This window comes from Geotrypetes seraphini, chromosome 4 (genome assembly GCF_902459505.1).
Source record: "Geotrypetes seraphini chromosome 4, aGeoSer1.1, whole genome shotgun sequence".
NCBI classification, from domain to species: domain Eukaryota; kingdom Metazoa; phylum Chordata; class Amphibia; order Gymnophiona; family Dermophiidae; genus Geotrypetes; species Geotrypetes seraphini.
The window spans coordinates 157,795,521-157,814,767 of record NC_047087.1 but is presented as its reverse complement, the minus strand read 5'-3'; the positions used below and the strand labels follow the sequence as shown (position 1 = coordinate 157,814,767).

The window sequence follows — 19,247 nt, the reverse complement described above, 5'->3', positions numbered from 1 at the left end:
TTTTTCATGACTAAAAGGGGTACTTCGATTAAGCGCACACTACGTTTAAGCGCACGTGGCGGTTCGTTCCAGAGGCCTTGCACTTAAGCGGAATCGACTGTAATGCCCTTGTGTCACTCTATGGAATGACCGCACTTCAAGTACTGTGTGCAGTTCTGGTTGCCATATCTCAGGGGTCTCAAAGTCCCTCCAGTGGGATTTTCAGGATTTCCCCAATGAATATGCATGAGATCTATGTGCATGCACTGCTTTTAATGCATATTCATTGGGGAAATCCTGAAAACACGACTAGATTGCGGCCCTCAAGGAGGGACTTTGAAATCCCTGCCGTATCTCAACAAAGATATAGCAGACTTAGAAAAGGTACAGAGAAGGGCAACAAAAATGATAAAAGGAATGAGGCGACTTCCTTATAAAGAAAGGTTAAAGTGGCCAGGGCTCTTTAGCTTGGAGAAGAGATGGCTCAGGGATGATATGATAGAGATCTATAAAATACTGAGTGGAGTTGAAAGGGTAGATGTGAATCACTTGTTCACTTTTTCCAAAAAGACTAGGAGCTATGCGACGAAGCTACTAAAATAAACCAGAAAAAATATTTCTTCACACAATGTATAATTAAACTCTGGAATTTGTTGCTGGAGAATGTGGTGAAATTAGTTATCTTTGCGGGGTTTAAAAAAGATTTGGATAATTTCCTAAAAGAGCAGTCCATAGGCCATTATTGAGATGGCTTGAGGAATCCACTGCTTATTCCTAGGATAAGCAGCATAAAATCTGTTTTACTACTTGGGATCTTGCTAGGTATTTGAGACCTAGGTTGGCTACTGCTGGAAATTGGATTCTGGGCTTGATGGACTTTTGGTTTGTCCAAGAATAGCAATTCTTATGTTCTTATGTGAGGTCCTTGATGCAGTGTTCTAACCTAGAAAAATATTCTGCCTCAGCAGTGTTGTCTCATTTTTCTCTGTGATGTGTTGTTTTCCAGTGCTCTGGAAGAGTAACTGTAATATTCAGCCTACTACAATAAGACATTAACTAACCCCAGATGTTCAATGCCAGGGCATGTGTGGCTACCAACATTGAATATTTGGGTATGTGCATTGATCCTGTTCAGTTAACTGGGCACTGGATGATTTTCAGACCAGAGCCCAGTTAACGTGATGCATAAAGTTAAGACAGCCTTTTTGCTATCCTAACTTTATGTGCTTAACTAGATGGTTAGCAGACTAAATAGCACTGTCTCTACCCAAACTTGCCCCAGACTGCTCCTAACGTAACCGGTTAGGGAATGGCTAGTTAGTAGAGATATTTAGTAACACTATCTGTGTCCCTGCATATTGTCAACCAGCCAGCTCAGCAGGGTTTAACCAGGCAGGAGCCTCTCTTTCCTGGTTAAACCACTTTGAAACCAGGCCTGTAGAGTCCTATCATATGTCCTGGCAGCCTGGCACAGTTTGTAGCATGGCATCTTGCATAGTTCATCTTTTTTAATTTATTTGAAGTTTACTTCTTTCTTCTGTTTTGCAGAATGTGTTGGCCAAAGCTCTTTTCGACAATGTGGCAGAATCTCCGGATGAGCTCTCATTCCGCAAGGGGGATATCATGACGGTGCTGGAGCGCAATACTCAAGGCTTGGAAGGCTGGTGGTTATGCTCACTGCATGGACGGCAGGGCATTGTGCCAGGAAACCGGTTGAAAATCTTGGTCGGCATGTATGATAAGAAACAAAGCAATTCTGGCCAAGGACAACAAGTACAGCAGCAACCACAGTCACAGCCCCAGCTGCAGCCACAACCACAGCCTCCAATGCCTTATACTCATCAAGGGGTCTACAATATGCCATCCCCTGTCTCACAGTATGCATCAATGCACCCTGCATACCAGATTCAGGGAGATAATATCTACTTGATTCCAGCACCAAATAAGTCTCAGCAGTTGGACCTTTACCAGAGCCCCCAAGGTGCACAGAGTCAGTCCAGTTCATACCAGAGCCTTTCCACCAAACAGCCAGCCCTGTATCAAAAACAGGCACCTCATCACCAGTTTGAAAGCCAAACTCAGGACATTTACCAAGTTCCACCAGCCTTGAATCCAGTGCAGGATGTATACCAGGTTCCAGTGAGCTCAGCAAGCCCACCTCAAGATACCTATCAGTTCCCTTCATCTACTAGCTTAGGGCAGGATATTTATCAAGTGCCACCTTCAATGACCATGTCCCAGGATATGTACCAAGTGCTGCCTTCTGTTACGCACACCAAGGATATCTACCAGGTGCCACCATCCATGGATAAAAGAAACTGGGAAAGCGGCCAGTCACCTGGAAAGGTATATTGCTAGAAATTATACCCAATATTGATTTCCATTTATTTATTTAGTTGGTTAGTTAGTTAGTTGGATTTAGTTCACATCTGTATCAGTAGTAAATCAAAGTGAGTTACATTTGGGTACACTATTCCCAAAGGGCTTGCAATCTAATTTTGTACCTGAGATATTGCTGAGCCTGCATGCATTGTTAATTTTACATGTAAGGGGTAATTCTATAAAATGGCACCTAGAGTTACATGCTAGATATATAAATCAAAGTTCAGAATACAGTGAGTTCTCGCTATTTGCTGGGGTTAGGTTTCTAGAAAATCCTGCGAATACCGAAAATGTGAATATGGAACAATTGATCCTATAGGGCACATGTGTCAAATGCGAAACACACATGCCAAATCTGGCCTGCCTGGCCGTTTTATGCAGCTTGTGGTGACTGTGCGCCTGACACTACACTCTCCAGGAACCTCCTTGAGTCCCGACTTCCCCACCTACCATCTCCCCGCTGCAGAAATTTAAAATCTTTGGGCAGCCGACGCAAAGCCAGTCTCCCGCCATTGCCCTGCCCCAGAAGTGTCATTTCTGCAGCATCCTACCTATGTGGGAAGAGGAAGTGCTGCAGAAAGAACACTTCCAGGGCAGGGCAATGGCAGGAGGCTGGCTTTGCTTTGGCTGCCCGAAGATTTTTAATTTCAGCTGCGGGGAGGTGGTAGGTAGGTGTGTTGGGAACTGGGGACTTTCGTACTGTAGTATCCAGCTGAGAGGGGATGACTGGAGTTGGGAATGAGGGAAAGACAAATTGCATGGGCTGCGGTGGAGGGGGTTTGGGAAAGCAAGAAGGACAGATGCTGCACGGTTTGGGAGGGAGTTGGGAAGGACAGACGCTTCACAGGCTGGGGGTTAGGAAGGAAAGAGAGATGCTGCCGGTGGGTGAGGAAAGAGAAAAAGAAAATTCTTCGACATAGGTGTGTGGAGTGGAAGGGAAAGAGATATGGTATACATGGGGAAGAGGGAGAATTGTTGGATATGATAGTGGTAGAGGGGAGGGATGGAGAAATGTTACACTGGGAGAGAGGAGAGATGACTCAAAGAACTGAGAGATGCCAGATTCTGGAGAAAGGTGATGGAAGGAGGGAAGAGAGAGATGTCAGACCACTGGAATGGGAAGGAGAGAGAGAGAGTTGCCAGACCACGGAATGGAAAGGAAGGAGGGAAGAATGAAATGCCAGACCATAGAAGAGGAGAGAGATTCCAGACAATTTGAGGTGGGAAGGAGGAAGACAGAGTTGTCTGCCCACGGGAGAGGGGGAGAGGAAGGAGATGGTGCACAGCAATGGGTTTTGGCAGGGAAGAGATAAGAAGAAATGCTTCTTCCTCAGCAACAGCAGCAGATGAATCCAGAGACTAGTGGGATAGCACACATCGACCAGCAGGTGGAGATAGAGAACTGATTAACAGGTGGACCTATTGGTTGGTACTCTCCCTGTAACCTCAGTATTCTCTATCTCCCAGCAGGGGTTGGATGCTGTTCCACGAGCTCCTGGATTCTAGCTGGTTTTTTATTCCTCTACTGTTGAGAATTTTTCTCTTCAGTTAGATTGGGGTGCTTGGCTGAGCGGTGCCAGCTTTGGGAGTCACACCTGGGCCCCCCCAGGTCCCTGCTCCACCCGCCTCTCCGGTGGATTGAGGTTCCTTTCTGGTCATTGGTAATTTTTCTCCTTTCCCTGAGGCAAGACTAAAAGAGGAAGACCAGTGTGCTACTGTGGGACGATGCTTTGATCTGGGTCCCAGCAATCAGCTACCAGCCTTATCAAACAGTGAGTTGCCTTTTTTGGTCTTTGGGTGTTTTCGGCCGTTTCTTCGCTGGGCTTGGGTGCCGCGGGGGTTGTTTCGGCTGTGGCCTGATTTGCAGAATGATGGCGGCAGAGGCGGTTAAGAGGTGTTCCCGCTGTGGGAAGCAGCGAACACCTTCGGGCCTCTGTTCCGTGGGTTGCGCGGACACTGGAGGAGAAGAGGTGCAGGTCGCATCTGATGCGATCTTGGTTTCCCGCGTGATCGAAGTCGGGCCTCCTTCTCCCGCGCGCGCGGCTGCGGCCGTTCCGCTTCGGTGCACGTCGGCAGCCGTGCCGGCGGGCACCTGTTCTGCTTCGTCTTCTTCTGTGGCGGGGCAGATTTCTGGGCAGGGGGTCTCTTGTGCTCGGCAGGCTTCTTCGAGTCAGGTGGGGTTTTCCCCGGAATTTGTTATGCTGATGCACAAGGCCTTTTTAATGCAGGGTTCTCTGCCTGCTCAGCGTTCTGACAGTCTTTTGGATCTGGGGTCGGTCTTTCAGGCCGGTGGACCTCCTCTGGAGTCTCAGGCCACTAAGAGGCGCAGGGTAGCGCCTATGGACGATGATGACCCTTCTGCGGACTTTGCCTTGGCCTTGTCGCAGCCGGACTCCCTAAAAGACAGGGAGGTCACGGATTTGGAGCTGGAAGATGCACTGGCTCGGGAGGTGCACTGGCTTCGTCTTTTTCATCGGGAAGAATTACCGTCCTTTATTACCCGGGCGCTGCAGGGCCTTAATATTGCTCAGCAGGATTCTCTTGCGTCGAGTTCGGCTAATCCTCTTATGGCAGGCACGAAAAAACCTGCAAAAGCGTTCCCAGTGCATGAAGCGATGCTGGAGCTTATATCTGCACAGTGGGACACGCCGGAGAATGGTCTTCGGGTGACAAAGGCTATGCACCAGTTGTATCCCATCTTTCGGGACGAGCTTGACAAGTTTAAAAACTTTGGACGCTTTGGTGGCTGCGGTTACCAAAAAGACTACCTTACCGGTTGAGGGAGGTATAGCCCTCAAAGACATTCAGGATAGGAAGATTGAATCTTCTCTCAAACTGTCCTTTGATGTGGTGGCGGTTACCTTGCAGGCGGCGGTGTGCAGTTCCTATGCGGCACAGACTTGCCTTCAATGGGCTCAAGGTACATAAGAACATAAAAACATAAGAAGTTGCCTCCACTGGGTCAGACCAGAGGTCCATCCCGCCCAGCGGTCTGCTCCCGCGGTGGCCCATCAGGTCTGCGACCTGTGAAGTGGTTTCTGACCACTTCTATAACCTACCTCAAGTTCTATCTGTACCCCTCTATCCCCTTATCCTCCAGGAACATATCCAAACCTTCCTTGAACCCCTGTACAGAGTTCTGGCTTATCACCTTCTCCGGAAGCTTGTTCCATGTGTCCACCACCCTCTGGGTAAAAAAGAACTTCCTAGCATTTGTTCTAAACCTGTCCCCTTTCAATTTCTCCGAGTGACTCCTAGTGCTTGTGGCTCCCCACAGTTTGAAGAATCTGTCCTTATTCATTTTCTCTATGCCCTTTAGGATTTTGAAGGTTTCTATCATGTCCCCTCTAAGTCTCCTCTTCTCCAGGGAAAACAGCCCCAGCGTTTTTAACCTGTCAGCGTATGAGAAATTTTCCATACCTTTTATCAGTTTAGTCGCCCTCCTCTGCACTCCCTCGAGTACCGCCATGTCCCTCTTGAGGTACGGCGACCAGTATTGAACACAGTACTCCAGGTGCGGGCGCACCATTGCGTGATACAGCGGCATGATGACTTCCTTCGTCCTGGTTGTGATACCCTTTTTGATGATGCCCAGCATTCTGTTTGCTTTCTTTGAGGCTGTCACACACTGCGCCGATGGTTTCAGTGATGTGTCGACCATCACCCCCAGGTCCCTTTCAAGGTTACTCATCCCTAGCAGTGTTCCCCCCATTTTGTAGCTGAACATCGGGTTCTTTTTCCCTACATGCATGACTTTGCATTTCTCTACGTTAAAACTCATTTGCCACTTTTTTGCCCAGTCTTCCAGTCTCGTTAGGTCCCTTTGCAGGGCTTCACAGTCTTCCGTGTTTCTAACCCTGCTGCAGAGTTTGGTGTCATCAGCAAATTTGATAACCTCACATTTTGGCCCCGTCTCCAGATCGTTAATAAATATATTGAACAATAGAGGTCCCAGCACCGACCCCTGTGGAACTCCGCTCGTGACCCATTGCCAGTCTGAGTATTGGCCCTTTACTCCAACCCTCTGTTTCCTGCCTGCCAACCAGTGTTTGATCCATCGGTAGATATCCCCTTGCACCACAGCTTTTTTAGTAGCCGTTCGTGAGGTACCTTGTCGAAGACTTTTTGGAAGTCAAGGTAAATGATGTCTATGGATTCCCCCTTTTCTATCTGGCTGTTTATTCCCTCAAAGAAGTACAGCAAGTTCGTGAGGCACGACCTTCCCTTGCAGAAGCCATACTGGCTCGCCTTCAGTTGTCCATTGTTTTCTATGTGTTCGCAGATTGTGTCCTTTACCATTGCTTCCATCATCTTTCCCGGAACCGAGGTCAAGCTCACAGGCCTGTAGTTTCCCAGGTCACCCCTTGATCCCTTTTTAAAGATGGGCGTGACATTTGCTATTTTCCAGTCCTCTGGGATCTCCCCAGTTTTTAGGGAGAGGTTACATATTTGGCGAAGTGTCTCTGCTATTTCGTTTCTCAGTTCTTTTAGTACCCTTGGGTGGATGCTGTCCGGGCCCGGTGATTTGTCGCTCTTCAGTCTGTCTATCTGTCTGAGGACATCCTCTTTGCTTACCTCTAGTTGTACCAGCCTTTTCTCGTGTTCTCCGTTTATAATCACCTCGGGTTCTGGGATATTTGATGTGTCCTCTCTGGTGAAGACTGACAAGAAGAATTTGTTTAACCTGTCAGCTATCTCTTTTTCCTCCTTTATCGCTCCTTTCCTGTCTCCGTCGTCCAGTGGTCCCACTTCCTCTCTGGCTGGTTGTTTCCCTTTCACATACCTGAAGAAGGGTTTGAAGTTTCTTGCTTCTCCTGCCAGTCTTTCCTCATATTCTCTCTTTGCTTTCCTGACCTCTCGATGGCATTCTTTCTGGTGTCTTTTGTGCTCTTCCTGGTTTTCTTTTGTTGGTTCCTTTTTCCATTTCTTGAAGGATGATTTCTTGTCGCTTATCGCCTTATTAACTGCAGTTGTTATCCATGCTGGGTTTCTAGTTCGATTTTTTTTGCATCCTTTCCTGAACCTTGGGACGCACAGGTCTTGTACCTCGAGCACTGTGTCTTTAAGCAGTGTCCAGGCTTCCTTTACGGTCTTCACCTTCCAAGTTTCAAGTTTATTAGTTTTTAATATACCGACCATCAACAAATATCTGGCCGGTTAACAATAAAATTTAAAAGGTAAGAAGGATAAAAAAATAAAATAATTGGCATTTTAAAATAAATGGTGTGAACATAAATAATATCAACAAGACAAACTTGAAAGTGAGGGGAAAAGGGAAGGGAGGGGAAAAGTTACATATTTGAGAAGAAAAGGAGAAAGTGGGTATGGGATAAAATGTATAGGGTAGGGTCGCTTTTTTAAACGGTTGGTTGCTTGAAAAAGAAAAGGAAATTAAAAAAAAAAAAAAAAGAAGACAGAAGGTAAGTCTAAGCACAGCCAAATGCGTCACGAAATAAAAAAGTCTTTAGGCTTATCTTAAATTTGTCTAAATGTTGTTCATCGCGGAGTTGCTGTGGCAGAGAATTCCATAAAGTTGGGGCAGCTACTGCGAAATTTATTTTCCGTGTGTAATAAAAGTCTTTTATGGAGGGAATAAAGAGAAGCTTTTGATCAGTTGACCTTAGAGTGCGTGGGGAACATTGGGGGATGAGAAGTTTATCAAGAAATGAGGGCTGGTGAGAGAGTTTTATTTTGAAGGAGAGTAAGATGATTTTATAAGTGATACGGAGCCAGTGTGCCTCTTTTAGAAGAGGAGTGACATGGTCAAATTTGCCTATTTTGTAAATGAGTTTTATTGCTTTGTTTTGTATTAATTGTAGGCGTCGGATTTCTTTTTGAGGGAGACCGTTGAGAAGCGAGTTGCAATAATCTAAATGGGAGATGACTAAGGAATGAATCAGCTCTTGCTGAGCTTTTTTCCTACCATTTTCCTCATGTCCTTGTAGTTTCCTTTTCTGAAGTTGAGTGCTGTCGTAGTGGTTCTTTTCACCTTTGATGTTCCCATGTTTAATTTGTACTGGATCATGTTGTGATCGCTGTTCCCTAACGGTGCTAGTACCACCACTTCCTTTGCGGGTCCCTCTAGCCCGTTGAGGATTAGGTCTAGAGTGGCATCCCCTCGCGTTGGTTCTGTGACTAGCTGCTCCATGAAACAGTCCCTTATCGCCTCTAGGAATTTAGTTTCTCTCGTGCAATTTGAGTGCCCAATGTCCCAGTCTATTCCCGGATAGTTGAAATCCCCCATAACCACCACCCTTCCATTTTTGCACACCTGCCTCAGTTCGGCCTCCAGGTCCAGGTCGTTTGCTTCTGGCTGTCCTGGTGGGCGATAGTACAGTCTCAATTTGATGTCAGCTCCTTCCCCTCCTGTCAGCTTAACCCATAGTGACTCCAGACTGTCTGCCCTTATTGTTGTTTCTGTTCTGGCTGAAGGAATGCAGTCCTTTATATACAGTGCTATTCCTCCCCCCTTCTTGTGTGCCCTGTCCCTCCTGTAGAGTTTGTACCCTGGCAGGGCCACATCCCATTTGTTGTCCTCTGACCACCATGTCTCTGTGATTCCTATTATGTCTAGGTCCTTATTTCTGGCTATAACTTCTAGCTCCCCCATTTTAGTCCTTAGGCTCCTAGCATTTGTATATAGGCAATTTAAGTCCCGGTTAGTTACCTTTTCTTTTGGATCTACTCTTGGTTTGATGCTCCTGCTGGTCTCCTCACGGGCTGCCTCCTGTGGTATGTCTATCCCGTCCTCTGCCCGCTTCTTTGTTCTTTGATAGCCCTCTGGTTCCGGCTGTGTCCTCCATGTCTTGCTCTTTAGCTCTAATTGCCTCTCGGGTCCCTGTACTGCATCTTTGGGTTTATGACCATAAAGTGTACATTTTGTCTCTAGTCCACTATCTCCATTTCCTGTTTCAGTATCCTTGCTCGATACTGTGGTCCGATGTGTCGAAGTCAGATCGACTCTCGGCTTTCCCCTTGTTATCAGTTTAAAGGTATGGCGGATAAAATTATGGAGACCAGGGTGACTGTGCCGTCTCACTTTCCGGATATGGAAACAGGGCCAGCTTATCTGGTGGACGCCCTTTATGATATTATTAGGGCTTCGGCAAAACAAATGGCTCTGTCTGTTGTTTCTCGACGTTCCTTGTGGCTTCGTCACTAGGCGGCGGATGCGGCTTCTAAGCTTAGACTCGTGCGACTTCCCTTTAAGGGTCGTTTATTATTCGGGGAGGATTTGGACAAACTTGTAAAAGATTTTGGGGATACCAAAATGCAACGGTTGCCGGAAGATAGACCTAAAGCGCCTTTGCGGGTGTCAGCTGCCAGAAACCGTTTCAGGGATGTGAAGAGATATCGTCCTGGCAAGTCCTTTCCGACTTTTCTTGTTCTTCCTATAACTCTAGACCTAGGTTTTCGCAAAAGACTTCCTTTCGTCCTACAAAACTCCAACAGTGAGCCTCCCCGTACCCCGGCCTTGCGTAATTCCCAATGACGGGATGTCGGCTCCCTCTGTCGTGCCAATCGAGGGTCAGCTGTCTTCCTTTCTGGCGGAGTGGGCCAAGATTACGTCCGATCAATGGGTCTTGGACATTATTCGAGACGGGTACAAATTAGAATTTTCCTCTCTCGTCGCAGATTCTTTCTTGGTCTCCCCTTGTATGGGGGCGGCCAAACGAGAATCGATGCGAGCCACCCTTCAAGTTCTTTTGGACATTGGGGCCGTCATTCCCGTTCCTCCAGAGGAAAGGGGTCAGGAAAGATATTCGATTTATTTCATAGTGCCCAAAAAGGGGGTTTCGGTCAGGCCTGTCTTGGATCTCAAGAAGGTCAATCGCTTTCTAAGGGTCAGGCATTTCCGGATGGAAATGGTTCGGTCGGTCATTGCGGCTGTTCAGCCGGGTAAATTCCTTACGGCTCTCGACCTCAAGGAAGCTTATCTGCACATTCCTATTTGGCCCCCGCATCAGAGGTATCTGCGCTTCGCGATCCTTGGCCAGCAGTATCAGTTTCGAGCCATGCCGTTTGGGCTGGCCATGGCTCCTCGTACGTTCTCGGAGGTCATGGTGGTGGTGGCCGCTTTCCTGCGCAAGGAGGGAATTCGGGTGCATCCTTACTTGGCCGACTGGTTGATCCGGGCATCTTCCAGACAGGAGAGTGTGACGGTGACCCAGAGGGTGATCTCTCTTCTCCAATCTTTGGGGTGAGTCATCAATTTTCCAAAGAGCTCTCTTACCCTGTCTCAATCGTTGGAGCATCTGGGGGTGCATTTCGACACCGATTTGGGGAAGGTGTTTCTGCCCATGGAACGGGGAGTAAAGTTACAGTCTCGGGTTCGCCTGCTTCTCCAGTCACCCAGACCGAGGGTTTGGGATTATATGCAGGTACTGGGGTTGATGGTGGCCGCTCTGGAGGTGGTTCCCTGGGCTCGCTTCCACATGAGACCATTGCAGCAGTCCCTTCTCTCTCGGTGGTCCCCGGTGTCTCAGGACTACACTCGTCGTCTTCAGTGGACGTCTCCAGCGGAGCTCAGCATGCGTTGGTGGCTCAACGAGATCAATCTGTTCAAAGGAATGCCACTTGCGACACCGGACTGGATCATAGTTACAACAGACGCCAGTCTGCTGGGATGGGGAGCTCAGTGCCTTCAATCGTCAGCGCAGGGGATCTGGTCTCAGGAGGAGACGCAGTGGTCAATCAATATGCTGGAGTTGAGAGCAACCAGGCTAGCACTTCTCGCATTTCAGTCCATGATTCGGGGCCGTCCGACGAGGGTTTTTTCGGACAATATAACGGCGATAGCTTATGTCAACCGGCAGGGAGGTACCCGGAGTCCTCAATTGGCCAGCAAGGCTATGGTGCTGCTTCACTGGGCAGAGGTTCATCTTCCTCTTCTCTCGGTGGCGCACATTACGGGGCAGGCAAATGTTCAAGCAGACTTTCTCAGTCGCAATATTCTGGATCCCGGGGAATGGGAACTCTCCGCTCGGACGTTCGATCTGCTTGTGCAGAGGTGGGGTCTTCCGGTGATGGATCTCATGGCTTCCTCTCAAAATGCAAAACTGCCTCGGTTCTTCAGCAGACGTAGGGAGTTGGCGTCCGAGGGGGTGGATGCCTTGGCTCTTCCATGGCCTCAGGGTTGTCTCCTTTATGTGTTCCCTCCGTGGCCGATGATAGGTCGGGTGTTACATCGCATAACTCGATTTCCGGGCTCGGTGATTCTGGTGGCTCCGGATTGGCCGTGTCGACCTTGGTATGCGGACCTGATGCGTCTGTCGACGGGCGATCGGTTGGTGTTCCCTGTGACTCCGGACTTGCTCACTCAGGGCCCGATATGCATGGAAAACCTGTCCCACTTTGGTCTTACTTCCTGGCTCTTGAAAGGTCGCGGCTGAGGCATAAGGGATTTTCGGAGCCGGTTATTTCCACTCTTCTTCAGGCCAAGAAGAGATCTACTTCTGCCTCGTATGCTAGAGTCTGGAGGGTTTTTGATTCCTGGTGTTCGGCTCAGGGTTTGTCGCCCTCCCGAGCTTCTCTCTCTTCCATCCTTTCCTTTCTTCAAGAGGGGGTTGCCAAGGGTTTGGCCTATAATTCTCTTAAGGTTCAAGTGGCCGCTATAGCTTGTTACAGAGGTCGCGTGGCTCATTCTTCCCTTGCGTCGCAACCTGATGTGGTTAGATTTCTCAAAGGGGTGCAACATGTTCGCCCTCCTATTAAGAAGATATGTCCGGAGTGGAGCATTAAAGTAGTCCTTGGGGGTTGCAAAAGCCTCCATTTGAGCCTTTGTCATCCGCGACGCTGAAGGATGTAACGTTGAAGGCGGTCTATCTTGTCGCGCTGGCTTCGGCCAGGCGGGTGTCTGAGTTGCAGGCGTTGTCTTGTAGAGATCCTTTTTTGCGTATTTCGGATACGGGGGTTTCGGTGAGAACAGTACCATCATTTCTTCCTAAGGTGGTATCAGCCTTTCATGTTAACCAGTCTCTCTTCCTTCCAGCCTTTCGGAAGGAGGATTGGGGGGAGAAGTTCTCTTCGTTGCGGTTGACCGCTTAGAACCTAACGGATGTAGCGGTATATAAGAAATAAATTACATTACATTACTTATCCATTATCTTGGAATTACTAACGATTTTCGCCGTTCGGATCACCTCTTTGTGTTATTTGCGTGCCGCAACAAGGGTATGGCTGCGTCTAAGGCTTCCATTGCTCGATGGGTCAAGGAAACCATCGCTTCTGCTTACTTGACTTCGGGTAGGCGGATGCCTGACAAGCTGCATGCTCATTCCACTAGGGCAATGGCTACTTCTTGGGCTGAGTCCCAAGGTTTTTCTTTGGAAGAGATTTGTCGGGCGGCAACTTGGTCTTCTAGGAATACTTTTTCTCGGCATTACAGGTTGGATGTGGCTGAACGAGCGGAAACTGCCTTTGGTGCGTCGGTTATTGCTGAGGCGGCATTTGCTTCCCACCCTGATTGAGGATTGCTTTGCTACATCCCACTAGTCTCTGGATTCATCTGCTGCTGATGCTGAGGAAGGAAAAATTATGTTCTTACCTGTTAATTTTCTTTCCTCTAGACGCAGCAGATGAATCCAGAGCCCCACCCTTTCTGGCTCTTGGATCTCGGTTTCAGTTTTCTGTGTTCTCTGGTTTTGTTATGGTTGGTGGTTGTTTGTTCTAGGGTTACCTTTTGCAAGTTATTCTGGGAAAGGAGTTTTTTACCTGTTGACCTTTTTCTGGTTTAGACTGCTTGGGCAAGGAGCTATACTGAGGTTATAGGGAGAGTACCAACCAATAGGTCCACCTGTTAATTAGTTCTCTATCTCCACCTGCTGGTCGATGTGTGCTATCCCACTAGTCTCTGGATTCATCTGCTGCGTCTAGAGGAAAGAAAATTAACAGGTAAGAACATAATTTTTCCTTATGGATAGATGGAAATAGGGGAGAAGAAAGAGGGAGGAGATGGTACACACAGATAGATGGGAAGTGAAGATATGGAAAAGTAGATAGATTTTGAGAAGAAAGCAAAAAAAATGGAAGAAATTTGAATGTTAAAAGTTAATGCTAAAGATGGATATATGATCCAAACAGACCGGGGATTTTAAATTACAGTCTACTTGAGGGGGCAATTCTTTCAAAATAGAACAAAACACAAAAAAAACCCTCTCATCAATACTGGGCAAGTTTCTCAAATAGTATCTTCATATAACATTTAAAGGCTTATAAATATTTAAATGTGCTCATGAACTCTTCAGCAAGGCTCCACAGCAGCAGTACAATATCGCTAGAAAGGTGCTTGAATTTTAATCATAACACATTGGATGGAGCAAGGATACTTGCTTCTACTGGAGTGGCAAATGTTAAGGCTCTACAAAAGTTGTTTAACAGTAGACCACTTATCTGAAAAGGTCAGTTCACGGCTCCAACACAGTCTGTGTTTCACTACGCTACATTAGGAAGCCGGAAGGATGAGCTTTTTATATTGATTTTATTTGCAGTGTGCAGTGCCAAAGAAGAACAAAAACGTGCTATGAAAATATGCTCATAGTTAAGAAACAAAATTCATTATATAACAACCATGTATTTAGAACATTGTTTTAGTCTGGCTGCAAGGCAGGTTACCTGAGTCCTTTGGTCTACACACTTGATGTTGAAAAGAGACGCCCTGGGGAACGGCACCAAACAGAGGCTGCAAAAAAGAAGCAGCCCAGCTGACGTCAGTAACCACAGGGAACATAAGGACCCGCCTCTCTTACTGCGATTGGTCAGAATTGTATACTGCTCAGGAGAGAAGATTCTTACTATGATTGGTCAGGATGGTATGCTGCTCAAGAAAAGAGACTTTTACTGTGATTGGTCAGAATGATATGCAGTTCAGGAGAGAATTCAACTATATGACAGCACAAGTGTACAAAGCTCAAAAGCAGAGAGAGAGGAAGAACCAAACGTTAGGAAGCAGGAACTTTTGTACAGAACATTATAAAAAACTTTCCAGACAGGAAAAATCATCAGAGCAGAATAAAAGATTACAAAAATGCACATCACTCAACCTCTTTGTTTAAACCTGTAGGGTGTATGGATTGTAAGTGGTAAATCCACCGCTGTTCGTTCCTCCATAGTGTTCTAGCTAGATCCCCTCCTCGGGGCAGAATAACTGTGTCAATGATAAAAAACTGCAAGTCTGACGGCTGGTGCCCTAGATCCCTCCAGTGCTGCACCAGAGGGGCTTCTGTTACTCCTTTGCGTATTCTGCTGAGATGTTCGTGTATTCATGCTCTTATAATTCTAGTGGTACACCCCATGTATATCTTCTTGCAGGGACATATAAAAACATAAACAGCTGCTGTAGTGAGGCAGTTAGTAGACTCCTGAAGGGAATACGTGACATCTCTGTGGGTGAACGCTTGTATAGTGATTGTGTGGGCACAGACCGTGCATCGGCCGCAGGGTCTGTGTCCCGCGGAGCTTTCCAAATTTCTGTTATGAGTAACATATTGAGATCTTGTCACACATTCACGAAGATTACGCTGACGTAGAAAAGCAAATCTGGGACCCTGCTGGAACACCTCATGGGTGCTTAGCACCTGCCAGTGCTGTTTGATAATTTTCTTGATAGCGAAAGCTTGAGTTGAATATGGCAAGACGCATGTCAGATTTGTTTCAGAAACCGTATTAGAGGGTTGCAATAAACATTCGCGAGGCTCGCTTGTAAGCATGTTTAATTACTTTATGAGGATACCCTCTCTCCACGAACTGGCTCCTCATCTCCTGTGCACGCTCTTTATATTCATCAATATGGGTATATAAACGCCGTAGCCTCAAAAATTGGCCAGTCAGTAAGTTGTCCTTTATGTGTTGAGGATGAAAGCTGGTATATTGCAATAGATTATTGTGATCAGTAGTCTTCCTGAATATGGTAGTGGTAAATTGCCCCCCTTCCAGGGTGATCAAAATATCCCAAAATGGAACTTGAACAAAACTGGTATGTGCTGTAAATTGTAAATGGGTGTTACAACCATTCAACCACATCAAGAAGATTTGAAACAACTCCCCGGATCCTGTCCTTATCCCAGGACAAGTAGGTAGGTATTCTCACATATGGGTGACATCATCAACGGAGCCCAGAAGCGGACGCCTCGCAAGCAGACTTGCGTGAAGAAACTTGAAGTTTCGAGTCGCCCGCACCGCGCAAGCGCGTGTGCCATCTCGCCCAGCACAGGGCACATCTCCTCAGTTCTCAGTTTCCACGGAGCTGAGAAGTCCATCTTTGACTCTCTGCGTTTAACTTCGTTCACTTTGTGCCTTCTCTCAACCACGGTTTGTGTTTTTTTCTTCACGAATTGCTGTTTTATTTTATTTCTTTTATTTTAGTTAAAAAAAAAATAAAAAAATTTTTCTTCTTCTGTTCGTTTTCCAGGATAGGCTGCTCAGCCGCAGCCCAAGGGCTTCGACTTTGTGGCGGCTATTTTTCCATCTATGTCCCGGCCTGCTACAGGCTTCAAGAGTTGTAGCAAGTGTCAGCGCATGATCTCTCTTACGGACCCTCACGAACGCTGCCTCAAGTGCCTTGGGCCGAAACATCATCCTAGGTTGTGCCTGCCTTGCCAAACACTTCAGCCTCGTGCTTTCAAGCGTCGTTGCATTCTGGTGGACAAGCTTTTCGAGATGGAGTCTCCTACTGATCCCTCGACTTCAAAGGCGTCATCGGCCTCGACTTCCATCGAGCTCCTTCTGCGCCTACTGCTTCCACCTCAAGCCTCATCAGACCTTCGTCGTTTGCAGCGTCTCTTGCTTCGATGTCATCTGCTGTATCTTCCCCTGTTTCCTCAGGTCAGATAGCTCAGCAGTCGGTTCTGCCGGTGGTGATTAAAGTGTCCAAGACTCCTAAGTCGAAACACACGCACACTACTTCAAACGAACCTCCAGCCAAAGCAGGTGGTCCGGTATCAGGCACGGATCCATCCTTGCCGGCTTCTTTCCAGACCATGTTAGAGAAGCAGTTTATTCAGTTCCTTACTAATATGGGACCCAAACTGCTTCCTCTTATCCAGCCTGGGCATTCAGCAGACTCCCGCGAGGTCAAGCCGCTTCCTTTGCCCCAGTCTAAACTTACACACTCTTTGCAGGGAGCAGTCTCTGCGAGTGTCTGGTCTGTCATCCAAGCATGAAAATCAAGGAGTAGATTCTTTGCGAGTGCCTCGACGAGAATCCTCACACTCTAAACAAGGAGCAGAGTCTTTGAGAGTGCATCGAGGTTCCTCCACCAAGCCTCTAGAGCTTTGATCTACAGCCTCTAGTCCTATTCATACATCGGCATCGGCTGCCTACGTCTCCGAGGCGAAATCTCCTCGATCCTCGAGATCTGGTTCCAGACACAGTTCTCACCGACATTCGAGGCTTTCATCGAGGCATCCTTCCAGGCATAGATCTTCTCATGAAAGACCATCTTCCTCGAAGCCTCGATCTACTCCAACCTCGACCAGACCACCGACTCCTTGTTCTAGGTCTCCGATGCCGGACCTCGAGGATGTTCCGGTCTCGATTGCCTCGTCCAAGTCACCAGGTTCCTTTGATGCCTTTTTCCCTGCCGAAGCTTCTTCTTCGACACAGGCTGCCTCGACGTACTCGAGTCCTTCTCGAGGCAAAGCATTGGCAGATCAGCTATCTTTCTCGTCTTTCCTGCGACAGATGGCTGTAGACTTGGATATTCAATTGGATACTGGCTCCAAGTATTCTAAGGAGTATCTAGAAGTCATGCATCTTCCTCAACCTCCGGCAGAGTGTCTTAAGCTTCCACTTCATAACTTTTGAATCAGACTTTTGGTCGATGCAAAGAAACACCTTTTTCCATACCAGCTGTTCCAGGAAAATTGGACTCTAGGTATAAAGCTGTGCATCGCAAAGGGTTTGACAACTCACAGTTATCTCATCAATCTCTGCTTGTTGAATTCTCCTTGAAGAGGTCCCATCCTTCCAAGGTTTATGCCACAGTTCCTCCTGGAAGGGAAGGGAAAACTATGGACAAATTCGGACGTCGCATCTACCAGAATGCTATGATGTCCTCTAAAGTCCTCAATTATAATTTTTATTTCATCACTTACTTTGAATTTCTTCTTTCTCTTCTACCAAAGTTTTTGGCTTATTTGGATAACCAAATGCATTTTGAGTTTCAGAAAGTCATTGCTTCTTTCTCTCAATTATGTCTGCATCTCCTCCAATCATCTTATGATGCCTTCGAGTTGTCTGCCTGAGCGGCTGCTTACTCTGTAGCTATGCAGCGCCTTGCCTGGCTTCGTACCATTGACATGGACTCTATCCTAACATTCCTTGTGAGGGCAACGACCTCTTTGATGAATCCATTGAGGCAGCCACCAAGAAATTATCTGACCATGAAAAATCATTTGCTTCTATAGTCAGACCTAAACCAAAGCCAGCTCCTGCCAAGCCTGCATGCCCTGCTTTTATCTATCAAAGGCGTTTTGCTCCAAAGCCGGCTCTTATATTCACCCTCCTCTGAAAAAACAACAACCTCAGAAGCAACAGAAACCCCAACCTTCTGCTGCACCTAAGGCTTCTCAACCTTTTTGACTGTTTACAATAGAGCATAACCTCCACTGTTCTGTCTCTGTCTCCTTTTCCCCCTATAGGAGGTCGTCTCCATGATTTTTACAACCGATGGACAATAATTACATCCGACCTCTGGGTGCTTACCATCATCAGGGAAGGATACTCTTTTCATTTTTCTCAGGTTCCACCAGAGCTTCCTCCAAGAGAGTATCCTTCCAATCCATCCCAGACCGCCCTTCTTCAGGAAGCTCAAGCTCTGCTTCGTCTCCATGCCATCGAACCAGTTCCCTTGGAGCAGCAGAACAGGGGTTTTTACTGCCGTTACTTCCTTGTTCCGAAGAAGACGGGCGATCTGTGGCCCATTCTGGATCTCAGGGCTCTCAACAAATTTTTAGTCAAAGAAAAGTTTCGAATGTTGTCCCTGGCATCTCTTTATCCCCTTCTCGAGCAGAACGACTGGTTATGCTCTCTGGATCTCAAGGAGGCCTACACTCATATCCCCATTCATCCGGCCTCTCATCAATACCTCATATTTCGGGTGGGGAATCTGCATTATCAATACAGAGTACTACCCTTCGGCCTGGCCTCGTCTCCCAGAGTGTTCACCAAGTTCCTGGTAGTGGTAGCGGCAGCTCCACGAAACAATGGTCTTCAGCTATTTTCCTACCTAGACGACTGGCTAATCAAAGATTCCACATCTCAAGGGGTTATTGTACCGACCCAACGGACTACCTGGTTCCTACAAAGATTGGGATTCAAAATCAACTTTCCCAAATCTCAACTTCAGCCCTCACAGAATCTACAATTCATTGGAGCTGTTCTGGACACTGTCCAACTCAGAGCATTCCTTCCACAACAATGTCTGGAGGCTCTTCTACAACTCTGTCACACAGTGTCTTCCCGCTCTTCCATCTCAGCGAGACACATGATGGTACTTATTGGTCACATGGCCTCTACAGTACACGTGACTCCTTTTGCCAGACTTCACCTCAGAATTCCTCAGTGGACTCTGGCATCTCAATGGACGCAAGTTTGCGACCCTCCTTCCCAACACATTTCAGTCACTCCTTCCTTCAAGAAATCTCTCCGTTGGTGGATGCTCTCTTCCAATCTTTCCAGAGGCTTACTTTTTCAAATGCCCCCTCATCAAAAGGTCCTCAAGACAGACTCTTTGACCTATGCTTGGGGCGCTTATCTCGATGGTCTCCGTACTCAAGGCCACTGGACCAGTACGGATCGTCAATGTCACATAAATCTTTTGGAACTCAGAGTGATTTTCAAGGCTCTCAACGCTTTTCAACATCTTCTTCGCGACCAGGTAGTCCTCA

General features: G+C 47.2%; 1 protein-coding gene across 1 annotated transcript in view; it reads left to right on the top strand.

The window, feature by feature from the left end:
• BCAR1 (BCAR1 scaffold protein, Cas family member) overlaps positions 1–19,247 on the top strand; it is a 570,884-nt gene that overhangs the window by 128,848 nt on the left and 422,789 nt on the right. The window contains exon 2 of the mRNA XM_033941917.1: positions 1,528–2,325. Coding sequence (XP_033797808.1) covers positions 1,528–2,325 — 798 coding nt within the window. The remainder of the gene's footprint in view (positions 1–1,527; positions 2,326–19,247) is intronic.